The 23,282-nt window shown below is 41.1% G+C and overlaps 2 protein-coding genes across 3 annotated transcripts in view; both read left to right on the forward strand.

Annotated features, from left to right (window-relative positions):
* The window catches only part of grid2 (glutamate receptor, ionotropic, delta 2), a 522,539-nt gene extending 510,257 nt beyond the window's left edge, over positions 1-12,282 (forward strand). Inside the window, exon 16 of one of the 2 annotated variants that reach the window (XM_059338134.1) lies at positions 9,064-12,282. In XM_059338134.1, coding sequence (XP_059194117.1) covers positions 9,064-9,522 — 459 coding nt within the window. In that variant the 3' untranslated portion in view covers positions 9,523-12,282. Of the gene's footprint in view, positions 1-5,729; positions 6,032-9,063 lie in introns of those variants that run through there. The other variant, XM_059338135.1, reaches the window with a different exon arrangement.
* Positions 12,283-16,631: 4,349 nt separating this feature from the next.
* Positions 16,632-18,058, forward strand: atoh1a (atonal bHLH transcription factor 1a). Its single transcript, XM_059337986.1, has 2 exons — positions 16,632-16,896; positions 17,199-18,058. Exons 1-2 carry the CDS (start codon positions 16,632-16,634, stop codon positions 18,056-18,058), a joined length of 1,125 nt encoding a protein of 374 aa, XP_059193969.1.
* The last annotated feature ends 5,224 nt before the right edge of the window (positions 18,059-23,282 follow it).

Below are 23,282 nucleotides of genomic sequence, written 5' to 3' on the forward strand. Positions count from 1 at the left end.
ACCTCAGCTTCAAACAATTGCTTTTTCCCCTTTGGAGAAGCCATTTGATAAAAGCAGGTGAAGGTTAACTTGTGGATAATGACTTCAGAGAATTAATGTAGAACGTTTTTTAACCCATCATTCATCTTCCACTTCTTACAGACATTAAACCAACTTACTGTCAGAAAGAAGAGAGGTGTTTTGAATGGCCTCCATGAAAGTAATACAGCCATTGTAGCTGGTTACCAAAATGGGCTTTAATGGGGCGGGGGGGATGACCATTACACTAATTGGGACTGTCTAACTGAACATCTCTGCATGACTCTGACTAACAGAAACAAGTAAGTAAGAGGAGCCTGGCCCATCTCCTTAATCTGTGGTGTCATGCTAATTTAAAGCTCCACCAAGAATAAATTAGAAAAGATGACAAAAAGATGGGAATGAAAATTGTGGCCATGCCCAGGATGATTTAGTGTCAGATCGGGTTACTTTTCATGATAAAAGACTGATAACACCAGTCATCTGGAAAGTAATTTAAAGGGGAAAGTTTCAACATGGAAACTCTGCTGCTCCTGGCCGAACAGTGGTGTATAATCACACAGTATTGCATCATCACTACAGTTTCTAGTGGATTACCTCCACTCATATATGTGCTGGTGACATCCTTTGACATAACAGACAGAAATATACCACAAACAGAGTTAAAACTGGTGTGTTGTTGCAGGCAAGAAGCCCGTTTATGACTTGACTGATGTGCCTCATCAGCTGCGATCACTGTAGTGTGCACAGGCCTTTTTGACAAACTGCTTGGAAGTTGCTCACAGCTTTGTTTACTGCAGTCCAATACACCACCTGCAGTTGCTTGCAACTGATCAACAGCAGCAAATAATCTGTTGTATTTATTACTTGTCCTTTGGGCTGTTTGCTCATTGATTTATTTAATTGTTTAATTTTACTTGCACTTCAAGTGGATTCCTCTTTAGCAAATGAGTCACTCGTGCTGTGCGAGGGGTTTGTGCGCTTCTGAGAATACATAAGCAGGAGCTATTAAGCCGACTCCTCCCATCTCAGTCAATTTGCCATGTGTAAATTCCCCATGCATCTGGCATGATGTGCCGTTAAGCTAACTACAAACTGCAGTGAAAACAGAGCAGCATCCTCAACAGCCGGCTCACTGCTCTTCGATCTGCTTAAGCTTCGTTTAGTTTCTTATATATTGCTGCCATGATTTAATCCTATCACCATCTAATTGCTTTAGCAAATCAAATTACATATGTTAAATATTTACTATGCATGCTATTGCCCATCATGAAGCGATCCTAATGTGACTAAAACAGAGGTTCTATATCCTTCACTTGATTCAGTGTTGAAGCACTGTGCCAAAATTAGAAAGGCAGTCATCGATTTCGAGGCCTAGTCAGGTGAAACCGCTTTGCTGCTCTCAACACAACCAGGAATATTTGTTGGTCACATTATTCATGTTTATTTTTAAAGGCTCCTAGATTATAACATATGCAAAATTGGCCCCCAACTGACTGCCCGTGTGATTTTGTTTTTGGATCTGACAACAATATTTTTTTCTTCAGTTCACACAGACACACACCATATATACCCCCTACCTCCAGCCCCCTGCTCAGTCACCAGCTTTAATCTGTCATTCAGATCAGTAGTCGTGCTTGCCAACCGAGCAACTACAAAGACTCCAAACCTGGGGTCGAGCCCAGAGTCATGTTAAGCACAGTGTGGTTCAGCTGCATCACACACAAACACACACGCCCCCCGCCATCTTTATTAGCTACTAAGAGCAGCCAGTGGAATCAGCCACTGACTGAGCACAGGAGTGGGAAGAGGAGGGACAGCAGGGATTTAAACACTGACGTCTTTAATTGCCTTTGTAGATGTTGTTCAGAGTTTTGCATATCAAGGCATCAGGCAGTAACTGATGCTTTAACGCTGTGGTAACTGCTTTTCTTCATGAGCATGCCCTTTATAATCCCAGTTAGTGATAATGCTAATATCAGTCCACTGGCTCATTAAACGGCAATAAAATAGGTATATAGTTTTCAATTTATTTTAATTTCTGTGCTTAGAGAAGGGAGTACGATTTTATTTCAATACATGCTAAAAAAACAAAGCAATGGGATAATAGTGGGAGCATAGCAAATATTCAAGTTAAATACAAAGTAATCTTCATCATTTCAAAAGCCCCTTCAGTGCTTCCATGGTGAAAACGAGGTTGGCTCAGTCAGCCATGATTGTTTTTGATAGTTGACCCCTGACATTTATCCTTCACCCTGTCAAAGCATTGACCTATTGATTGACGTTAATTTAGCTCAAGGTTGGCTCAGAGTAACCACTGAACCTAAAGGGGGTCAGCATGCTTCAAACGAAGTGCTTGTCTGATCATGAGACAGCATCTGAATCCCCCCTGCACCCACTCCTTTATGACAGGATAGGGTGCATCCAACCCACTTTACTCAATGAGTGGCCAGGTTTGTGGAGGTGAGATTGTAAAAATATTGTGTAAAATATGGATGTAGTCTCTGTGACGTAGATTTTGAAAGAGCTAAAGTAAGCTTGATGTGTGTGACTCCAGGCGACGCCATCTTTGCAGAACCTGACCCCTATCTGTCGGATGAATCTAGTAATAGGCAAAGAGGTGGATTGAGGGTGGAGCTGAAGCTGGTTGAATGAAGCCTGGTTGCTGCAGCCAAGTCCTTAATTATACATAACCTTAAACCTTAATATAATTTAAACTGGATATAAAAATTCACTCCCTCATGAACAAGGACATTAGCTATAGAGACTTAAACTATTTCTTTGTACCAGGCTGTTTATTTCTGTTGTAAAGTTGGGTATCCAAACAGGGACGTCTATGGGGATTGACTCACTTTTGGAGCCAGCCTCAAGTTGCCACTGTAGTTTTTCGGCCTTGGAGGTTGAGTGTCACATAATTATTGCTTCCTTCCTGTCTTTATAACGACAAGCTTTTCACTTTGCCTTTAAATGTGCCTGTTTGGGGCAAAGATAAACACTTTTGTCTTCAAACTCGGTCAGACAGCACAAAGTACTGCATTTCAAGCATAAATTAGCTGACAAATAAGACCGACAATTGTCTGTAAAAGCTGCTGCACTTAAATAGAATATGTCCCATAGATCAAAGTTTTTCTTTTGGCTGAGTTATTATTTTACATATCTTTCTAGAATTATCCTGTCATAATATATGTAAAAAAACAGTGGGTATGCCATACTCAGATCTCAAATCACCATCTGTGCAGAATGTTTCCAAATGGGCAACCAGCTGCAAAGATGGTTGCAGAGAACAGAAGAGGAGAGAGTCAAGCTGGGACCACTGCAGCATGTCCTGACTCAGTGAAGGAAGAAGACAAATTTAAGTCAACTTCAAAGCAGCTAATTAGATAAATTGCATATGTTGCATTTTATCGGCTGGGGAAAACTCTGCCTCTGCATGCAATTTGGCCTTAGTCATGGCCAATGGAGTACGTCTAGTGTGTTTAATGTCATCCAACTTCCTAAAGTTAAATTAATAAAGTGAAGCAAACCATAAAGCTTGTAATTAACTCCACTAGACACCTCGCTCTCTGTCAGTTTAAATGAAGAAGAACTCGTTGGCCTCTGTCTTGCTGTCACAGTGAACGTTAACATCATTGAGACCATCACACTGACCCGAGAGCATGCAGCTCCCAGTGCATTTTTCAAGCAAGCTTCACATAAAATAGGAAAGCCTGGTGACCCAGTCTTTATGCGTGGGCCTGGAAAACTTGGCTTAGTCAGATACATTGGCACCAGTAGTATGAATTAGAGTGCATATTTGGCATGAGTACTCTACTTAGAATGCCCTACTCCAATTCTCTTAGTTATCGTTTCCAAAAAAAGACATATTATAGACTCACTGTACAGAGAATTCAGCCACATAGGGATTTACATTGTTCCTTGACTATTATTGGATGTATTATGGCTGAATGTCAATATTCCTTTTGAACCAGTTGTGGAAATAACCATAGTGTTACACAAAACATTTTTAAATGAACTCAATATTATGTAATCAAACTCTCGCGCTTCTCACAGATGTTTGTTGAATAAAACCTGTTGATTATGTATTCAAAAGCACACTGACAGTGCTAATCCTCTCTGATTACAAAATTAATAGACTCATCCTCATTTGTCTTCCTCTAAAATGGCAAACCGCAAATATGGCCGCTCTCACAGCAACACACACACACACACACACGCCTAGAGCTCACACCCCCACATGCATGCATATCATCATTGCCTCACTTTTAGCTCGCCTCTTCCGTCATGTCAAGCTTGTTTCAATAGAGCGATCGCTCAAACCGTGTAAGATCATGAAACCCATTAATGCAAGATAAACATTTGTTCAGTTTGTTTTAAACATGCCTCATAAGCACCACTGGTTTTCAGCTCATGGCATTTACAACTTAAGATGGACACGATTCATGTAAAATCCCACCGGCACAAATCATGATCACATTTATCCATCAGATTGTATGGCCAAAACATCATCCCCACTCGCCACACACACACACACACACACACACACACATACACATACACATATGCTTCCTACACAATTCACTGTTCAAACTCTAATACTATGTTTGTGTCTCTGTGTTTCTTATACATACTAAAACATACATAATCACACACTGTACTGTCTGTACATGCCTTTACATTCATTGCTTTAACGCTGTTGTAACTGCTTTTAACTGTTTGTGTCTGTGCTACAGGTCTGTTTTATGTTTTGTGGAATGGCTGACATTGCTATCTATGAGGCTGCATCTCAACCTATAGAGATTTTCTACTGGGCTTATACACTCATAAACACAACACATTTCCACATGGTTTGACTATTGTGGGTCACTAATGATGTACGGTGACTGAGCACAACAAAAATATGCACATAAAATAAAAAGGGGGTGTATTACCGTGTATTAATAGTCTCCAAGTCATCCCTGTTATATTGTGATCTTTGATAGTTCACATATTATATAAATGAATTATGACTACAGTGAACTACAGTTCTTACATCTTGAATATATCCCATTTGGTAACATTTAAACATGGATTTTTTTTCTATATTTCATTTTCCTCTGTTTTACTTCTATGCTCAAAAGCATCTGAACTCATATTGGGTTGGTGCCTGGGTGGGTGAAGTTTGGGCATGTTTATAATTATAGTACTGTATATCCATGGATCAAGGTGCCCTAAACACTACTTTGGAAGCTAGTCTAAATTTTAATGTCTTGATTCTTTTGGTTTCCAGATGAGTGTCTGAGGCCCATTCCATTCATAACAGGGCAGCTCTATTGCTTTATCCTTTTTGGCTCTTATAAAAATATATATGTTCTACGAGAAGTTTCTATGAAAGAGTTCTGTCACTGGAATCAACCATATCTCCAAAAGTTCACTATAATGCTACATATTGACAAAAATGACAAAGTAATTTTCATTGTCAGAACTCTTCCATCATGGTAACGTCTGTGGTTTTGACCATGTCTTGATATTTCATATAATCCATGTAGATTTAGCATGAGATGAGCGGGCACTTCCTCGTGTATCTTCCGGTACACCAAAAACAGCTGACCTCTTCTTTTTGAAGTTTGTGGTTTGGACGGAAATTGCCAGCCTCCTCGTACTAACTCTATATAATGATCTGTGTCACTGTGGCTCAAAGCTCTCATATTTCCTTTTTTGTTTTGTTTTTGTAGATAAGTACTCTGTGTTGAGGGGTGTAGCGGGCGAGGGGGAGAGAGAGAGGGAGAGAGCAATACAAAATGCCATTTAAACATCTCCCCTTTCCAGGTATATAACGACTGTGTGAATGTCTCTCAGAGGACACAACACAGAACGACCTGCTTAACTGTGTGTGCTGACTGACTGCCGTGTCTTTCTTCTCGCTCACCCCCCACCCGTCTGTCTCTCCAATTGACTTCTCTCTCTCCTCCACCTTACAATCCTTCCATCTGCCTGATCTTGTCTGTCACTCATCCCTTCTCTGTCTCCACCCGTCTGCCGGTTGTTCGCCTGTGTGTCTATTTGGCTTCGTTCTTTTAAATTTTTTGGCTTGTTTTAATCTTCTCATTCAACTTGCATGCACGCAAACACACAAACACATTTATATGAATTACTCCACATCTCTCTCCCATCACCTTCTCTCTCTCTCTGTCTCTCTCCTCCTGTCCTTTCTTGCTCACACACGCACACACACACACACACACACATGCACACACTCACACCAGACGCAGGCAGATGGCCCATCTGCCAGGCAAGCTGCTGATCCTTGCCCTCACAACCCCAACGAGCACCCCCTCGCCCTGGGCGGTCAGACCCAGAACCAGAACCCCAACATGGCCAACACCAATGCCCCCACCGCCACCCATTACCAGCCCCCAGCATGCTGCGACATTCCCTGCGCCCTGATCGTGCAGCACTCCTACGAACCCACCAACCCCTCCGAGCTCACCCCCAAAATGAGAATGACCACCTTCACCACCTCACCTCCCACCCCAAGGTTATACATACAATAGAGGATAGAAATAATATTGGTTAGTAATGCTTAAAGACAGGTGCTGTTAGAAATGTTTTGATATATGAATGATACTGTATTAAGAGGAACGATGCGCATCAAGCAGCAGGGTTCAAACTTGTGTTCGGAGTAAAGCAAAGCTCTGCTGGAAGTAAATATACCTCTTTCAAAAGCATTGATATACCTGGCATGTTGCCAGTTGATGATGTGTGCAATGATGCCTTTCTGCCATTAGAGGGCGTTGTCTCTCTATTTAGAGGCAAATAGAGTATCATCTTTGACCAGGCAGTTAAAGTTACATGCTCTGTAAAGTTATATATGCAAGTTAAAGCCTTCCGTGAAGTATTTATTTTATGTAACATAGAGATTTTTGCAAAACCTCTTCTTACAAAATGAAGCCAAAAAAACAAAAAACAATTTGAGGTGGCTTTGTTCTCCAAAGTAAGGCCTTTGTATTTCACAATAAAATAGAGATGTATTGTTTTATTAATGTCAGTATAGGTTATGATGATTTGGGTGATTCACTGTCTCTTCAGTAATGTTGAGTGGGCATTATAACAGAATGACAGAAATATAAGTGCAGTCAGGTCCTGCCTCCACCTCCACTCCTCCTTGCCCCAGCCCCTTTCGATCCCTGCTCGTAGTTACCCATTAGCGTCCTTTCACTGACAGCGGACTGACCATTTGTGATTCACTCTTCTCTTTCACTTCCCCATCATTTCTTTGATACCAACTCTACCCTCTGGATACCCCTTCCTTCAAACAGTGTGTGTATGATAGTGTCACGACAAACACTAGCGCCCCCTCGTCCTCTCCCTCCTTCCACTGTCCCTTCCTTAGATGGCAACCAGGGGGCACCACTGTTGGTCCCCTCTGTCCGTGAGCTACATACAGTAGGTCCAGAGCCCCCTCCAGACCCCCCAGACCCGAAGGACACGGTCAGTAACTCTGTCTTCAACCCCAATAATGTGACTCCCTTCCTCACAAAACCCTGTGAAAAAGCTAAATAAAACACCTTTGAATTGTGTGACTCCCCACCTACCACCTACATCTGAGACCCTGACCCTCCATAAAGCCAGAGTAGCACACTGCCACAATTGTGTGAACAATGAAAAACATTTTAAGAGTTTCTCCATCACCTTCTTACACCTTTCAGCTAAGCCTTCTATATCCTCTCTGTATCCTCACGTCATTCATTGCGAACTCAGCTCCCTTGCACCACTGTCCCCTATCCGGTAAAAGCATGAAACGCCTCTCACTGAGTGTTACCATCCTTTAGACTATGTGGATAAGTTATTTATATGTGATTATAGTGATTATAAGTTTCATTTAACATATACTGTAAGTTAAGTTAAAGCTTAAGTTAATGTATGGGCTCTGTTTGTGGAATTGTTAAGATTGGTAAGACTGATTACATTGTAATTAGAGTAAATAGTGTATTTTCTGTGATGCAGTTGATAAATAACCCATATTGTATGTGGCCTGGAAAAAATTCACTTGAAAATGAGATGTCAATCTCAATGTGAATTTTTTGGCATGATGGCCAGAATGCAATGGTGACAGGAAGCAGGTAAAATACATAAGATAAATAAGGAATTGTTGAGTATTTGGACCGCCTTTTGTAATATAAGATGTATTTGTAGTGTAATATTATCTTATAGACGATAGAGCAAGCACCCTGGAATCGCAGAGCACACAGCATGACGGCGGTGTGTTTTCTGTGTGTATTCCAGATTATCTGCACTCCCTTAAAGACCTTGTAGAAGTGTGTGTATGTTTTCTCTCTTTCAATATCCTGACCACAGCTCAGAGTGTGCTTCTCTTCCCTCCATTTCTCCCCTCCTCTCTCTGCTCTCCCTGCTTCCTGTCACATCCATGTTTCCCTGTGACCACCAAACATGTATTTATTATTTTGATTTTGTGTCACCCTCCCTCTCATTGTCACTCATAACTTTTGCACTTACCTCAACTTAAATCGTACTTTTAATTTTGCCAAAACCTTGCCCTCATCATCCCCTCGTCTGCGTTGTCTCTGCTTTCACTATTCTTACTATTCATTTATACTGTTCGGACGGATGACATCTCTATTGCCGGATACAATTGCACCTCATCCTTGTCCATTTCCCCTTTTTCAAAAATATATCCTCTCTGCACGTACACTCTTTCCCACACTGTTCTCTCCATTTCCTCACTCCTCTATTTCCACTACCCTCACTCCTTTTCCTTTACCTCCTTTCTTTTCCTTCCTTTATCCAACTTCCCTCAATGCATCCCTTCCATCTTCATTCTCACCATCTCCCCCCTCCAACTTTTTTATCCCGTCTTTATGTTCCCCTCCTACCTCCATCTTTTTCCTATCCCATCACTTCTCATGCTTCCCCTCCAACGTCTTCTTTCCCGCCTTGTATTCCTTTCAAATCCCTTCCCTTCCCATTAACCTCTCTTCCCTTTGACCATTTACCATCACCATGTCCTCCTCTCCGTCCTACTCCTCCTTCGCCACTCCACACCTGCAGGACGATAAGGAGATCGACCTGGAGCACCTACACCGCCGGGTTAACAGCTTGTGCACCGAGGACGAAAGCCCCCACAAGCAGTTCTCCACCTCTTCCGTCGATCTAACGCCCCTTGACATGGATGCGCTGCCTGCCGCGCGCCAGGCACTCGAGCAGATCAGCGATTTCCGCAACACCCACATCACCACCACCACCTTCATCCCCGAGCAGATCCAGACCCTCAGCCGCAGCCTCTCTGCCAAAGCCGCTGCTGGATTTTCCGCTGGTTTCGGCAGTGGCGGCGGGGGCGTCCTCCAGGACCACCGGACTGGCGGGGTGGGCCCTTTCAGGCAGAGGGCCCCCAACGGTGGCTTCTTCCGCAGCCCCATTAAAACAATGTCCTCCATCCCCTACCAGCCCACAGGTCCAGGACCCAATTTTGGATATGGCAATGATCCAGACAGGGGCACCTCTATATGAGGAGTTGCTAAGGATACGATTGGTTAAGGAGGAAGAGGAGGAGGAAGAGCAGAAGGAGGCGAGGTGGCTAGGGTCGGTCATGGGATAGTAGAACAAATACATTATGGCTAAGCTAAAAAGTCAGAAGATAGAGATGTGTACATAGGAATATTTGTTTTCAGTTTCTGCTTGGGTGTTTCCTGGGTTGTCTATTTTGTATGTTGAGAAGACGAGGGAGGTGGAGGTCTATTAGGGCGTTCCTCGTCCTCCTGCGAACCATGTCGGTGAGGTGCAAAAAGGGAAGGGGCAAAGGGGGGCTCGAATCTTTGCTTTATTGTTGTTGTTCTTGTGATTTTCTGGGGGATTATTTTGGGGGATATGTGTGTGAAAGGGGCTCTTTTTTTTTATTGCTTTTGTTTTCTGATATGAGGACTGCCTCATGTAATGGAGATCCGCTGAAATGACCTGACTATTATTATCTAAACCCCACCTCGAAGGGTTTACTTTATGCTACTCCAATCACAGGAAACATGTCTATATCCCTGTGAGCTCCAGGGCTGCCATTGGTGGATGAACGGTGGTGTCTTGAGTGATTCAACAACTCCAAGGGGCTCCCACTACTAAGCAATTATTGGGTTGTTATTTTCTGAAAGTGCATCTAACAATAGTTTTGTCTGTAGCCCTGGGAATACATACAGCAGCCCCTTGTAGTTTTGAAAAGGCCCCGTCTCAGTGAATATCGGAAGATTCTCCAGTTTTACTCTGCCTTTTCGCTATGTGGGAGTCCATACTGGGAGTTTTCTCTTCTCTGGTGTCGTTTCACTGATACCTGCGGTTCTAAATGTGTTATCATCTCCAAGGTGGTGTCCACACGGTGACCTGACTTGACCTAAGACTTTACAGCTGAACACACAGCTGTCCCCATCACGGTGCATCGGTCTGAAAACTGCTGAAATGCCATGACAGTGCAACAATATGACACTGAATCACCAGTTTGGTGCGTCGCTCTTAAACTATTTCTGCCATTTCAGTGCATCAGCCTGAAACTGTTTTCACCACTTCGATGCACATTAAAAGACTCTTTGTCAATCCCACTGCACTGTACCAGTGCCCACAGACCTGTAAGTGATTGTATGTAGATCTGACCTTTTCTTTTCTCACCTGTACTGTGCTATCTGCTTTTCAAGTCAAGGTGAGAATCAGACTCTCAGAGGGATAGTAAAAAGGGATGATACAAAAAACAACTTGAAGGAAAAAAATACATAAAAGACAAGCCGAAAGACTTCAAAAGGCTTATGCTTATTATATGTCTTTTATTGAATTTTGTTTTTGAAAAAAAAAATAGATTTTAATGCGTGGAATGTGTTTTGGTCAGGAAGTACAAAAAATAACATTGTTCTGAGCTGTCTACTTGTTTTATTCTCTCAGCAAACTTTGAAAAACTGCTAAATGAGTGCTGTAGTCTCTGGTTTTGCATCATTAAGTCATTCAAACTTTTACTTTTGATTTTTTTTCTTTGTTTTGCTTAATTTTAGTGGTGCCATGGCCTGGGTGTTTTAAAAGATAAAAGCTCATTCTGTAAGGTCATGTCATGTTATGTTCGAGTCCATTAATCACTTCTTATCAGGTTCAAGTGGTGAAATGGAGTTTATTTTGTGTTGAGGAGAAGCCATTGCAACAGCATCTTCAGTACAGGCCTTATATGTCAACTAGCTAGCTGTACCCTCCCGACTTCCAGTCACACCCAAAATATCAGCGCGTACTGGAAACATTTTAGAGCAGCAAGTCAGTGGTTGTGCTTTCGGGTCATGGGAATGTCACGAAGAGTCAACGGCCATCAGAACCCAATGGCTGCCTTTTATGAGATGAGTCCGAAATATACTTCTATTTCATATCTGTAATGTTAAGGGTACTGTTTATATAACTTGTTTTTTTAAAGTGCCAATTAATTAAAATGAGGCCATTAAGGTGCATTTTGGGGCGGGGGAAGGGGAACGGTACATTTAGAGCATTAAAGGAATATTTTGTGGATTAGGGGGTGGGGTGGTAAAATGGAACCAAATCTTTTTCACTAACACTGTATTAATAATTGATAATGTTAGTTGTTTAGAACAAGTTTTCAGTTTGTTATCTTTAAGAACTAAAACCGCAAAATGTTGTGCGTAGAGAACTCAGTCAAGCCACAGTGTATGGAAGCAAGCATTCTTAGGCATTCTTTTCTTATATTAGGCTACAGTATGGCTATTGAATGACAAATAGGACACAGACATTTAAAAGGTTTTATTTAGTATAAATGAAAGAGACATTATAAAAAAATGTATATTTTACATGTTGATGCTATTTTTGTTTAACAAAAAGAAAAGAGTATATCATGATGAGCTTTAGTGTTGAGTTTAGCAGTCACATTACTGCATTTGGTTTTCCCTCGTTCTGCCCATGGTCAACATAAACACACAAACACAAACTCTTTGCTTTTCTCATCTCATCCTGAGTTCATTTTATTATTTGCTGGCTAAATAACAAAAAGTGGCAAGTTAATTAAAAAGAAAGCATGCACAAACTTGCTCTTGCGCTATCTGTTAACATTTTTAATTTCATACATAGAACTACAGGATTTACTTGATAATTTTCAAAAATTTATTATGTACAGTATTTAATATAGGCCTATTTTGTTGTATGTGTTGCATATTATTCAAAAACTGAACAAACTGGGGCCTCTGTTACAAGTGGCAAAGCTTTCTGTGTATAATTTGTCTAATAAACAGGTTTTCTACAGTGGGATGGTATTTGTTGTTTTTGCTAAGCTGGACAATCATATATGAAAGGTTCAGAAACATAATGTATATCCATGGAAGTTAAAGAAAAGATACTTTATCATTATTATTTAGTATTTGTGTGATCCTAAGTCATTTTGAGAAAGTTTTGGAATGTAACAACTTACAGGATCTCTTTTTTTCATTACATTGGCAGAAATTAGCTTATATATACAACATCTCATTTTTCAACAAGTTGTAATTGCTGGTAACTCCAAACATATCTAGATTACCCGAAACTCAGCACAGATGTCTAAATTAAGCTTCATGAACAATGTTCTGAACTAGATGGTGCTGTCTGACAAAGAGTTGAAAGTACACTTAATTGCCATTCCTAAAACTCGTATTCGTATTTTCCTAAAACCAAGAGCACCATCTAGTGGGGTCAACAAATATTTCTAATGGTTCATAAAGCTTCATTGGTACATCGATATTCATGCATTCAAACATAGAGGGACCCTACTAATGGCCAACTTTTCATGAAAGTAAAATATCACACTTCCACATTGTGTCAACTTGTTTTGGTGAACCGAATCTTCAGAAGTCTTAACATCTTTCTTTTCTCGTCTTAATTGAAAAGATTGTTTTCTTCTCAGCGTTTTGTTTGTCGTGTATGTGATTCGTCTTGTTCTCCTGTAGAAATGGTCACGGATTCTGCACATTGTCACATCTTACTGCTGCGTTGACGTGGATACTGGTAAGAAGTTTCATCAAGAATTTTAATATGGATTCTCTTTTTCAATCTATTTTCTTTTATTATCATTATTTTATCAACATGTCTCTTTACACAACAAAAGGACATCTGATTTGTTTTATGTGAAGTTAGAGAAAAGTGACCATTCAACAAATGAAAATGTTTTTGAAGATAACTCGTCTTAGGGTTTGAACCTGTAATGATTACTAACTAACCTGACCTTTGGGGAGGTTGTTAACTTGCTTTCACAATGTAAATTTGACCTTTTTAATTTTCAAAGGGCCAATTGATGCTGAACAAATACACAAGTAAAATTGATTGATGCAGGCAGGGTGTCATTTAATAATGGATGAAAAGGGATTTCATCCCTTCTACTTGTAGCTACAATCATTTAATCTAATAGATTTGAAGGGGAAATGCAAATGCCAACCATAACATTTTTAAATGAGTGATCTGGGATAGTTTTATGTGTGGAAAGGATTTTAAGTTCAAGCATGAGCTAAGCTTTTGTGTCTTTAACTTCAAAGGCCCGGGTACTGCTGTTAACAGCTGGATAGAGACACTGCTGAGGACAACTGCTGTCAAGTTCAATGGAGCAATACATTGTAGTTCCCTATTTTCACCAGAGAGTGGCGCTGTTTATCCCCACTAATTTTCAGAGATCCCCCTGCATGTTTCAGACTTGATTCTGGGGTTTGTAACAAGGTGAATGGCAGATAATGCCCATTTTATTGAAAATGAACTGAAAAGAGTAAACGTGTACCTGCAGTCCTGCTCTCGTTTGTATGAAAGTTTGCTTGCATTTAATACATTTTCATTTTCAGGGGACAAGCTACGTAGACTAGGTTAAGATTAAGATTCCCTAATTAGTCCCTCTGCATTTAACCCATCCTTCTGAACACACATTACTCTCTGATTACAAGCCCGATTCCTAACCTCTAGAAAGGTTTCTTTTAGTAGTGGAAGAACTATCTAGATCTTTTACTTAAGTAAAAGAAGTATTACAATGTAGAAAACGCCATTACAAGTAGCCTAAAGGTCCCACATTCACTTAAAATAAAGGTACATGAATAGCCAATAATGTGAAAATGCAGTAGTACTTAAAGTGTATAAAACTAGTTATTTTGCATTGTTATAAAATTGTAGCTGGTTGGGATGATAGGCTACGTTTGATATTTTAATCCATTATAACACATCACCTACTTTTTTGTTGATTGTATGTTTTCTTTGAACTTCAAAGTAACTTTTAACGAAAGCAGTCAAAGACAGTGGATCACAATTTATAACGGTATATACTTATTTTTTTATTTATAATACTTCTATTTATTTTTCAGTTATGCTACATTTGATTTTTCAAATGTGTTTATGTGGCAAACTCCTAAAGATTGAAGGCAAAAGTTCCCTTTTCGTGGCTAATCTTTGAGCTTCAAAATACATTTAAATTGTTGGACTGCATGGCATTGAACACCATGAAGTGGGTTTAGGAAAGTCTACAGTTAGGTTTGAAATCCCTGTCCAGCTCCCCTCACTCCGGTCTCGTGGCCGTCGTGCCCCTGTCTCCCGGGAGATGGGAATGAGAAGCGGCAGCACGCAGACTCCTCTCGCGCATTGGAATGGGAGCCTCCCTCCCCTCTCCCTCGAGGAGCCCCCCAGGCGTGACCAATGGAACATAGAGTCTCCTTTGTAGCCGCGACACTTTAATAATCGCCAGCTACAATATCCAACCTGTCGGTAGCTTCAGGAGCCCGGCCCGGCCCGTTGGACGGGGGGGCTTGTAGGTGGGAAGAGGGGGCGAACGCTCGGCGCCAGACCTCTAGCCCACAAGACGTCCCCATGATGAATACATGAATAAAAAATAGAAAAGATTGATGTCGGGTTATCTCTGAAATTATGGGATTTCTTCACACAAATTTTGTTTTTCCCACAATACCCAGCTCCCTTGCTTGTAGGAGCCTCGTCTTTTCAGAATAAAACGTTTTTATTCTCAACATGATAGGCTATATATTTTATGTAAAACTTGTGATTAATTAATATGATCATAGCCTGCTGCTGTTTATGTTTTCGTTTGGCCTACATTTTGCGATAAAGCCATTTCATGTTGTGAAAATGTTGTGGATTGGGCATTCCCCCCCGCCCCCCATCATTGTGCCTCATGCATTGGGCTACTGTATTTAACGCATAGCTGAGGCCGCGTCATTCTAATCCTAAATCGACCATGGCAATTAGGTTAAATAGCCAATTTCCACCCAGCAATTAGCCCATTGTCCATTTTAAAGATTAGCTTTAAGTTTGCATCCCAGTAAGCAAAGAGGCTTTGATCAGTAGACTGCAGGTGGTTCCCTAAAAAAGCTACTATAATTTGTGCAATGTCTAGTAGTTAGTGTCCCTTCTAACTTGTGTGAGCAGCTCTTAGTAAAACATGTAGACCTACATGAATGGTTGGATCTTTTATAGCTAATCATGGTGTTCTGTTTGTGTGCGTATTTGTCTTTGTCAGTGAGTTTGTTTGTGCGTGCGTGTGTACTTTACTTTCTCCTCGCTGCCTCCAGTTGCAAACCGCGCGCCACATCCAGCTCGTGTCAGTAAGGAAACAGTGTTGAGTGAGAGACCCCTGCTCATGTTTCCGTTCCCTGTGAAGCCCTTTTTACCGACAGGGCGTTCCGAGAGCTGGATCAAAAGGTTTTCGACACGCTACAAAAGAAAAATGGAAACTGGAGATGATCTTAGAATGAATGAATTGACAATGAGCGCGCGAGCCCCAGGAGTTGCGATTTTTTTTGGCATCTTTTTTTTCTAGTTGACTTTTGGTCAAGCTTTACTTAGTTTTTTTTTTTTTTGGTCAAGCTTTAACTTTGTTCATTTGTACACTTTATTCACTGTATTTCTGTTGGAAAATAACTGCATTTCTTCTCCCTAATTTAATGATAATGGGTTAGGCTATATATGCCTGTATTGAAATGATGCCCAATATTTTGAGGTGATTTGGGGGAAACAATAGTTTAATTCTGTTTGTTTTAGCAGTCTTACCCAATAGTGGTTGATAGGTTTAAGTGTGATGCACATCTGAGTTTGGGGGTCGTGGTTGAATCAGGTTTTACTGCTGCGAATAGTGCACAAGAAACTGTTAGGATATTACTTAGGATGGCAAATTAACCCTCTCTCTCCCTCTCTCTATCACTATGTCAGACAGACACACGAACAGGTAGGACTTCTGTCCCAGCTACGCACGTCTCGCGCAGTCCACGCTCCTTACCTAAACCCGTCGCCTCCCCATGCACGTGCGTCCTGTGGGAGGTTCCCCTTACCTCCCTTGCGTTAAGCACTCCTTAAATTGTAACGTTATCATAAACAGTCCGGCTTCGGGGGGCCATAATCACCTCTCTCGGGTCTTACCGAGACTTCTCATTGGACGTCAACACGCGACCAGCGCGAGGAGGGGGGCTCCCAGACGCGTGCCGCTTTTTAAAGCGACGCCGCGCCTTGAGACACCAGAGAAGGAGTCTCGCACGCGACAGTCATATTCACACAGTGCGAGAGCAAAGCAGTGCGTGCCTCCGACAACTTTTTTCCTAACACTGTCAGTCGGCTTAACTTTTACCAACGTTTTGGGGTCTTTTGGAAACATGGACGTCCGATGTGTGGAAGACTGGAGCAGAGGCGCGCGTGAGGCGGCGGTCCTCGACTCGCGCCTGCAGAGCCCGAGAGCGGCGGAGAGGGGAGGGGAGCAGCAGCCCGAGGAGTCCCGCTACGAGGCTGGACTCGTGGACAGCTGCAGTGACCCACGCGCCTGGCTGGCTCCGGTGCAGCCTTCAGGCACCTGCGCGACACACGCCACTTCACCAGACTACCTGCGGCACTCGCCCTGCCCGAGCATCGGCTCCTACCAAGGTGAGACACGCTGCTTATAATGTCCAATTTGGACAACATTTCGATGGAGCGTCACATGCAACAGGCTTCTGGCATTTATAGTGGTCATTAAGTTCTTTAAAGTGCACTGAATGTTTTCAATAGTTAGAGGAAGCATTACTTTTATTTGCAGAAAGCTTAGGCCTACATGCAAAGTTATTTTTTGATTACAGCATTGCTGCGCGTGATTAACAGTCAAAATCAGCAACATCAGTACATGCATTAATTACAAGTTGGGGTAAAACCAGATCAGTTAAATTAATGTTTTTGTTTTCGTTTTTCAGAGAGTGGTTCCCCGGAGTCCTCGGGCCACCCCAGCCCCCCCAGCTTCAGAAAATCTGCCAAGAGCCCCTCCTCTTCCTCGCTCAAAGTCAGGGACCTGTGCCGTCTCCAAGGCACGGTCACCGGGCCCGAGGAGGACGCATCCGCGAGACAGAGAGCCCAGTCCAGCAGACCTGTCAACGGGGTCCAGAAGCAGAGGCGCGTGGCCGCCAACGCGCGCGAGAGGAGGCGGATGCACGGACTGAACCACGCGTTTGACGAGCTGCGCAGCGTAATCCCGGCGTTTGACAATGACAAGAAGCTCTCAAAGTATGAAACTCTGCAGATGGCGCAGATTTACATCAACGCTCTGGCTGATCTGCTTCAAGGTCCGGTCTCCTCCAACGGCAGCAGCAGCAGCAGCGACGGCTCAAACAGCAACAACAACTCGCCAAAGTCTGACATTATGCTTTCATCCACCGGTGGGTTTGACGGGGCGAAGGACAGGGCTTCTCCGTCCCCTCCAGCCCGGAGGACAGCAGCGGCTGGGCCCGTCTCAGGTAGCGGCTTACCGGTCCACATTAGTGGGATGCCTTTCCGCTCCTCCTTTGACGACGGTGCGTTTTCCGCCTTGGTGGAGGAAGCGATGCGTTCGCCTTCTCCTCCCCCCTCCACTCGGGCCGGCAGCTCGCTCGCACCGGTCGGCGGAGGGAGGAAGGAGTCTCCCCGGAGCGACGGAGAGTTTTCCCCGCACTCCCACTTCAGTGACTCGGATGAAATCGCCATGGAGCTCCACTCAAGTGAAGAAGATGACCTGTCAGAACTGAAGCTACGCAGCCGCCGCCACCACCACCACCACCACCACCACACCGTTGCTTTCTAAATGATCGAAGATAAATATAACAGACTATATAAAAGTTCACAATAGCCTACAACAATTAAAAGTCCATAAACCGTGTCAATCATGCACAATATTATCTGTTGCTAACAAATAAGAGGATGAAAAGATGTGCTTTTTTCAACAAACAAAAAAAGGTCATGTTAAATTTTTAACAATTCTATTTTATCAACTTGTTGCACAGTCTAAAGATTATTTTTTGTGTGAGATAGGCCTAATTCGGTTCTGCCAATAGATGTATAGCCTATAATTTCCAGTTTCCATGGAGACGTGGCTGGAAGACCCCTCTGCCATGTCGCGCGCAGCACTGCCATGGGTATTTCCCACGTCACTCCGACCAAAAAACTGTCTTCCACGAAATCATGACTTTATGGATAATTGCTTATATTTGATATTGTAAAAAAAAACATTTTTGTAGCTATAATATGTTTTTTTTTTGTTGTGACTGTTTTTATTTGTTAATTGTAATGTATTTTGTTTTGCAACTTCAAAAGTTCAGAATGTGCACTTTAAAAATATACGAGCCAGAGGCTTGATGAATACGACTTTTGTTTTCAAACCATAAACAATAATGTTTTGCTTTGTTTGCTAGTGTAGTACTGCCAATTCCATACAAGTAGCCTATTTAATGTAGCCATCATTGCTGCCTTCTTTTGTATTTTTCTTTTGTATCTGCAGATGAACTCGTGTGTCTTTTGCTTTCACTGGATGAGATTAATTGACATGTATTTATTTCTTATGTTTCATTTGATTTGCTTTTTTATATATATATAAATCCATAGTTGAATTTTCTGGGGGGGAAAGCTATCATTTTGCCATTTATTGTTATGTTAATTTGATTTTGGGAATAAAAAAATCAAACGAAAATGTAATGCTTCATTGTCTCTGTTGTTTCCACACATCACTCTGATATAACTGCAATTGACTAGGCCCATTTAAAAAAATATTATTACAATATTTGTTTAAATAAATAAGTGTTGATAGGTTATAGTAATAAAATAATAGTAATAATAATAATGAGAAAAAGATTTGGTTGCTTTTGATAGTTGGAAAACGAAGTATAGGCCTATTATAGGACTATTATTGTTAGCAACTGGTTTACAATAAATTATAGCGACCAATAGCTTTTTTTTATTCTTATTCTTTTTGGTTATTATTATTATCATTGTTGTTGTTCTCAGTAACAGTAATCATAATCATTTAATTAGTAGATTCATTAATAGCCTATAGCTTACTTGTTTTAAAAACATTTTAGCCTGCGGCCTAATTTGAGAAATTACACAAGTTGCATATTACTAAATGTATACCTACAATAGGCTTTAACCTTAAAAATAGCTTTAAAAAGCCCTTAAAAGTCACCAATAATTTACAAGGCCTAATTACAAATGGTTCAGCAGATAATGAAGTATAAATATAATTTACTGTTTAAATGACCCCAAGTGAAGAATATATCTGTATTCAACTTTAAACCACAGAAGTATACATTTCCATTTAATAGAAAAAGCTTTCAACACTTTATCTCCTCTTGTGTAATTTATTTAAACTAACGTCACAGTGCAAAGTGTCCAACACGCGCTCGTTCGCCATATGGTGCAGGTGCACGCGCCCCTTGGCCCTCCGCCTGTGATTGAGTGTCCTGAGCTGCGGTGTTTGCGGTAACTCTGACTCAGAGAAACGCAGCATTAAATTATAACACACTGTTGTTTTCTTGCAACTATCTTCGAAAAGTTTTTTTTTTTCTGAACTGTTGCCATGTCGTCCATTTGGTGAATAGGCCAACCAGATTTGGTAATGGGGAGTGTGCATTAATTTCAGCCTATTGTTGGCAGGCTCGTGGGCCGAGGTGTTGGATGGCCTCAATGAAGCACGCGCTGTCAGCTGGTGAGCGCTCGCGGGTCCCCACCGTGTCCCCGAGGACCTGACTCGAGAGGGAACACACTTTCTCAACTAAAGAAAAGAACTATACACACACACACACACACACACGTGGGTACACCTCCTCCTCTCTACTTTTTTCTTTCTCCTTTCTTTCTCTTTCACCATCAACTTTAACAAACTCGCGCACGTGGACGCGCTTGCTCTGCTAACCTGTCCCGCTGCGTGACTCAGGCTCAAGTCTTTTTTTTTCTCCAACTTATTCTCGACTCATCTTAGTGTCAGAAGCTTGGCGGACAGGCGGGCGTGGTACAAAAACAGCAACATACTTTGAAATAATTAATGAAAGCTGCTGAAGTACCTGTTTGCTACCTGTCACTGCTCTGTCTCCCACCCACTGCTTTTAGCCAATCACAGCCCGTGCCCCTTTGCTCGCCTCCTGAAGGCAGGGAATAAAAGGAAATATAATGAGGATGCTGTGTTAAATTATTAACACAATTTATGCAGGTAGACCTGCATGTGAGTATTATCAAACAGCCATCTGCAGCGAGTTCGTGTTGCGGTGAAAGGAGATCAAGTTTCAGTAAACACTTTAAAGGGATAGCCTATTGGAAATAAAACGGTACATTTGAGTGAAAAAACACAGAAATCATCGCGATTTTGTAGCAGGGTTTGAAGAATTGAATTTGTTGAGGATCCAGTCGGTAAACTACTGAAATACACTTCAGGTCAGGTCCGAAAAATGTTCTTAATTTAATAAAAGTCTTAATCTTCCTTTAACTGCCTGTTAAATTAGATCAAATGAAACTGCATTAGCTGTAAAATATCGATTCTGCATTTAAAAAAACGGGATGGCACTTTAATGAGCGTTTGTTTTTTATTATTTTACAGCATTGTGTGCTATGCAAATAAGTAAACCACCAATATGAATAACGGTCTTCAGTTTAGGCCTATATCTAAAGTAGTTTTTGGTGATGACTTCAGTAGAAGATACTTTTTGCTCACTTTGCATTTTAGAAATGAGGGTCTTCAAAAAATATACCTTCTTCCCCTTGAAATAATAGTCTGATACATTTATTTTCTCAGTGTTGGTATAATGATCACTGCCAGGCTTTTATTTCTTTAAGCAGTGACGGTACCTATAGAAAGTGGGAGGTGAAAACGGCCATCTTCAACAGGTGGGATGCTGATCAGGTTGAGGTTTCACGCACATTAATTATTTACGCAGTACGAACGTTATGAAAAATAACAGTGGAGTTTGGGAGAACCTGAGACGCACTGAGGCGTGTGGATGTTGTTGTAAGTAATAGAAGACAAGGAAAATAAATAAATCCACTATTTTCCACACTGTCCTCCCCCTCACAGCTGTGAGTCTTTGTGTTGCTTTTATGGGAAGTTGTTTTGAAAAAAATCACATTGTACCTGTTTCAGGTCTTGCCTTACATTCATTTAATACACTTTAATAGCCTCACGAGGACAAAAATAAAATAAGTTAATCAAGCAAAATAGCATGTTTGTGCAAATGCACAATTAAAGACAGTACAGAATGCACTATGCAAAATAAACAGTTCAACTAGAACAACAGGCATTATCATGGACAAAAAGATCTCATGCATAAAAAAACCCTCAAAGTTCCATTGAAGTCAAAGTGTGATAAACAATATTTAGTCAAGAGGTGCGTTCAATAAGTTTTAAGCCTCTGTAGCCATGCTCATTTCAATAAATAGATTCAGAATATATGCATTCCACAGCTTCCTTTTTTTAATGAAAAGAAAGGCGCTTGCATTTTGTATGAGATATGGGGAGCCGAGCTGTGTGCTGTCCAAAAAGCCACAGGTCTCTCTGGGGACCCAGAACAAAAGGCAGAACTGGGCCATAGTCTCCATCTGCTGTCCCAGAGAGGGAGCGGGAGAGGGTGGCGAGTGAGGACACCATGGGTAGATAGAGAGACAGAATAATAAGTGAGAGGGAGGAAGAAAGAGAGAGTAGAGACAGCAGCAACAGGGGACATGCTGGGGTAGTTTCAGGAAGAGATAGACAGACAGACGGATAGATAGATAGATAGATAGATAGATAGATAGATAGATAGATAGATAGATGGATAGATGGATAGATAGATAGATAGATAGATAGATAGATAGATAGATAGATAGATAGAACCAACTGCAAATTGTTCTAAGGGCTAGCAACCATAACTACCCCTTTGTTTAATCTTACCTTTAAATTACCCTGAAGGCCTCACATCTCATTGGCCAGCAAAGCCCTGTATTATCATGTACTGTAGCGTAACCTATAGTGATCACACAAACACACACAATGCAGCTGTGACGCAATGAGCACCTGTTGCATTGCATGCTCCTGCTCAGTGATGCTATTAATTGTTAATGAGTTTCCTTGGTAGTGTTAGGACACTAAGTCACACAATTTGCACATTTTTATCTGCAAAGTTATCCTTTGTGTTTCTGTTGCTAGAATCCTTTTGGCATGGGTTCATAATTCAACACTATATTTAGCCTGTAAGATCATTATTCCATATGCATGTCAGTGGATTTATGCCTATATTGGAAAATTAATGGTTACAGTAAAGTCTGTCTAAATAGATGTTGACATCTGTGTAGAAAATCAACGATAAAACAGTTAAAACAAAAAGTAATAATAAAAGTTGCACTCCAACATAAAGGAACTTAAAGGGAACAACCATGCATATGTACTCTTTCATAAGATCACTCAGGGAGTCAGTATCACACGGCACACAAAGTTGGTCATCAGTGCAACAAAAAATGACTTATACAGTCACAAAAAGATACATAATTTCATGTGAAAATCCTCCAATCTTATTACCAAAGGTGTGGACTCGATGTGGACTCGAGTCATAAAATTGATGATTGAAATTTCACTTGACCAAATCAAACCAGGCAACTCACGAGTTTGACTTATGCTCAACTTAGAAAAATGTAGTGCAATAACTCATCAATTATTCAGTTTAATTTATCCAAATTACTTAAGTATTCAGTAAAATAATTGTTGAATCACTCTATTGTATATTTCTATAAAATGTGTCTTTAAAATTATCCCTGTTACTGCACCTACACATTTCACCTGCATCAGTGTTCATCAAATCAAATTTTGGTAACAGCATGTTCCTAGAAATCAACAAAAGGAAAGAAATCATTGCGATAACACAAGGGTCTCAAAATGGCACATGAATAAAATATTTAAATAATCCATATAAAATGCGTATTGTTATGTTGTCTACTTATTTACTGCATAAATTACAATTTCGCAAATAACCACTGCAAATAAATTGTTATCAAAACATGCCATTGATCCATTA

Source organism: Centropristis striata, chromosome 7, assembly GCF_030273125.1.
Source record: "Centropristis striata isolate RG_2023a ecotype Rhode Island chromosome 7, C.striata_1.0, whole genome shotgun sequence".
In the NCBI taxonomy this organism is placed as follows: Eukaryota; Metazoa; Chordata; class Actinopteri; order Perciformes; family Serranidae; genus Centropristis; species Centropristis striata.

Bases quoted from the DNA above. Each gene is read 5' to 3' on its own strand.
- atoh1a (XM_059337986.1), top strand. From the start codon at position 16,632: ATGGACGTCCGATGTGTGGAAGACTGGAGCAGAGGCGCGCGTGAGGCG. The intron at 16,897-17,198 runs GTGAGACACGCT...TTCGTTTTTCAG, and splicing joins GAGCATCGGCTCCTACCAAG to AGAGTGGTTCCCCGGAGTCC.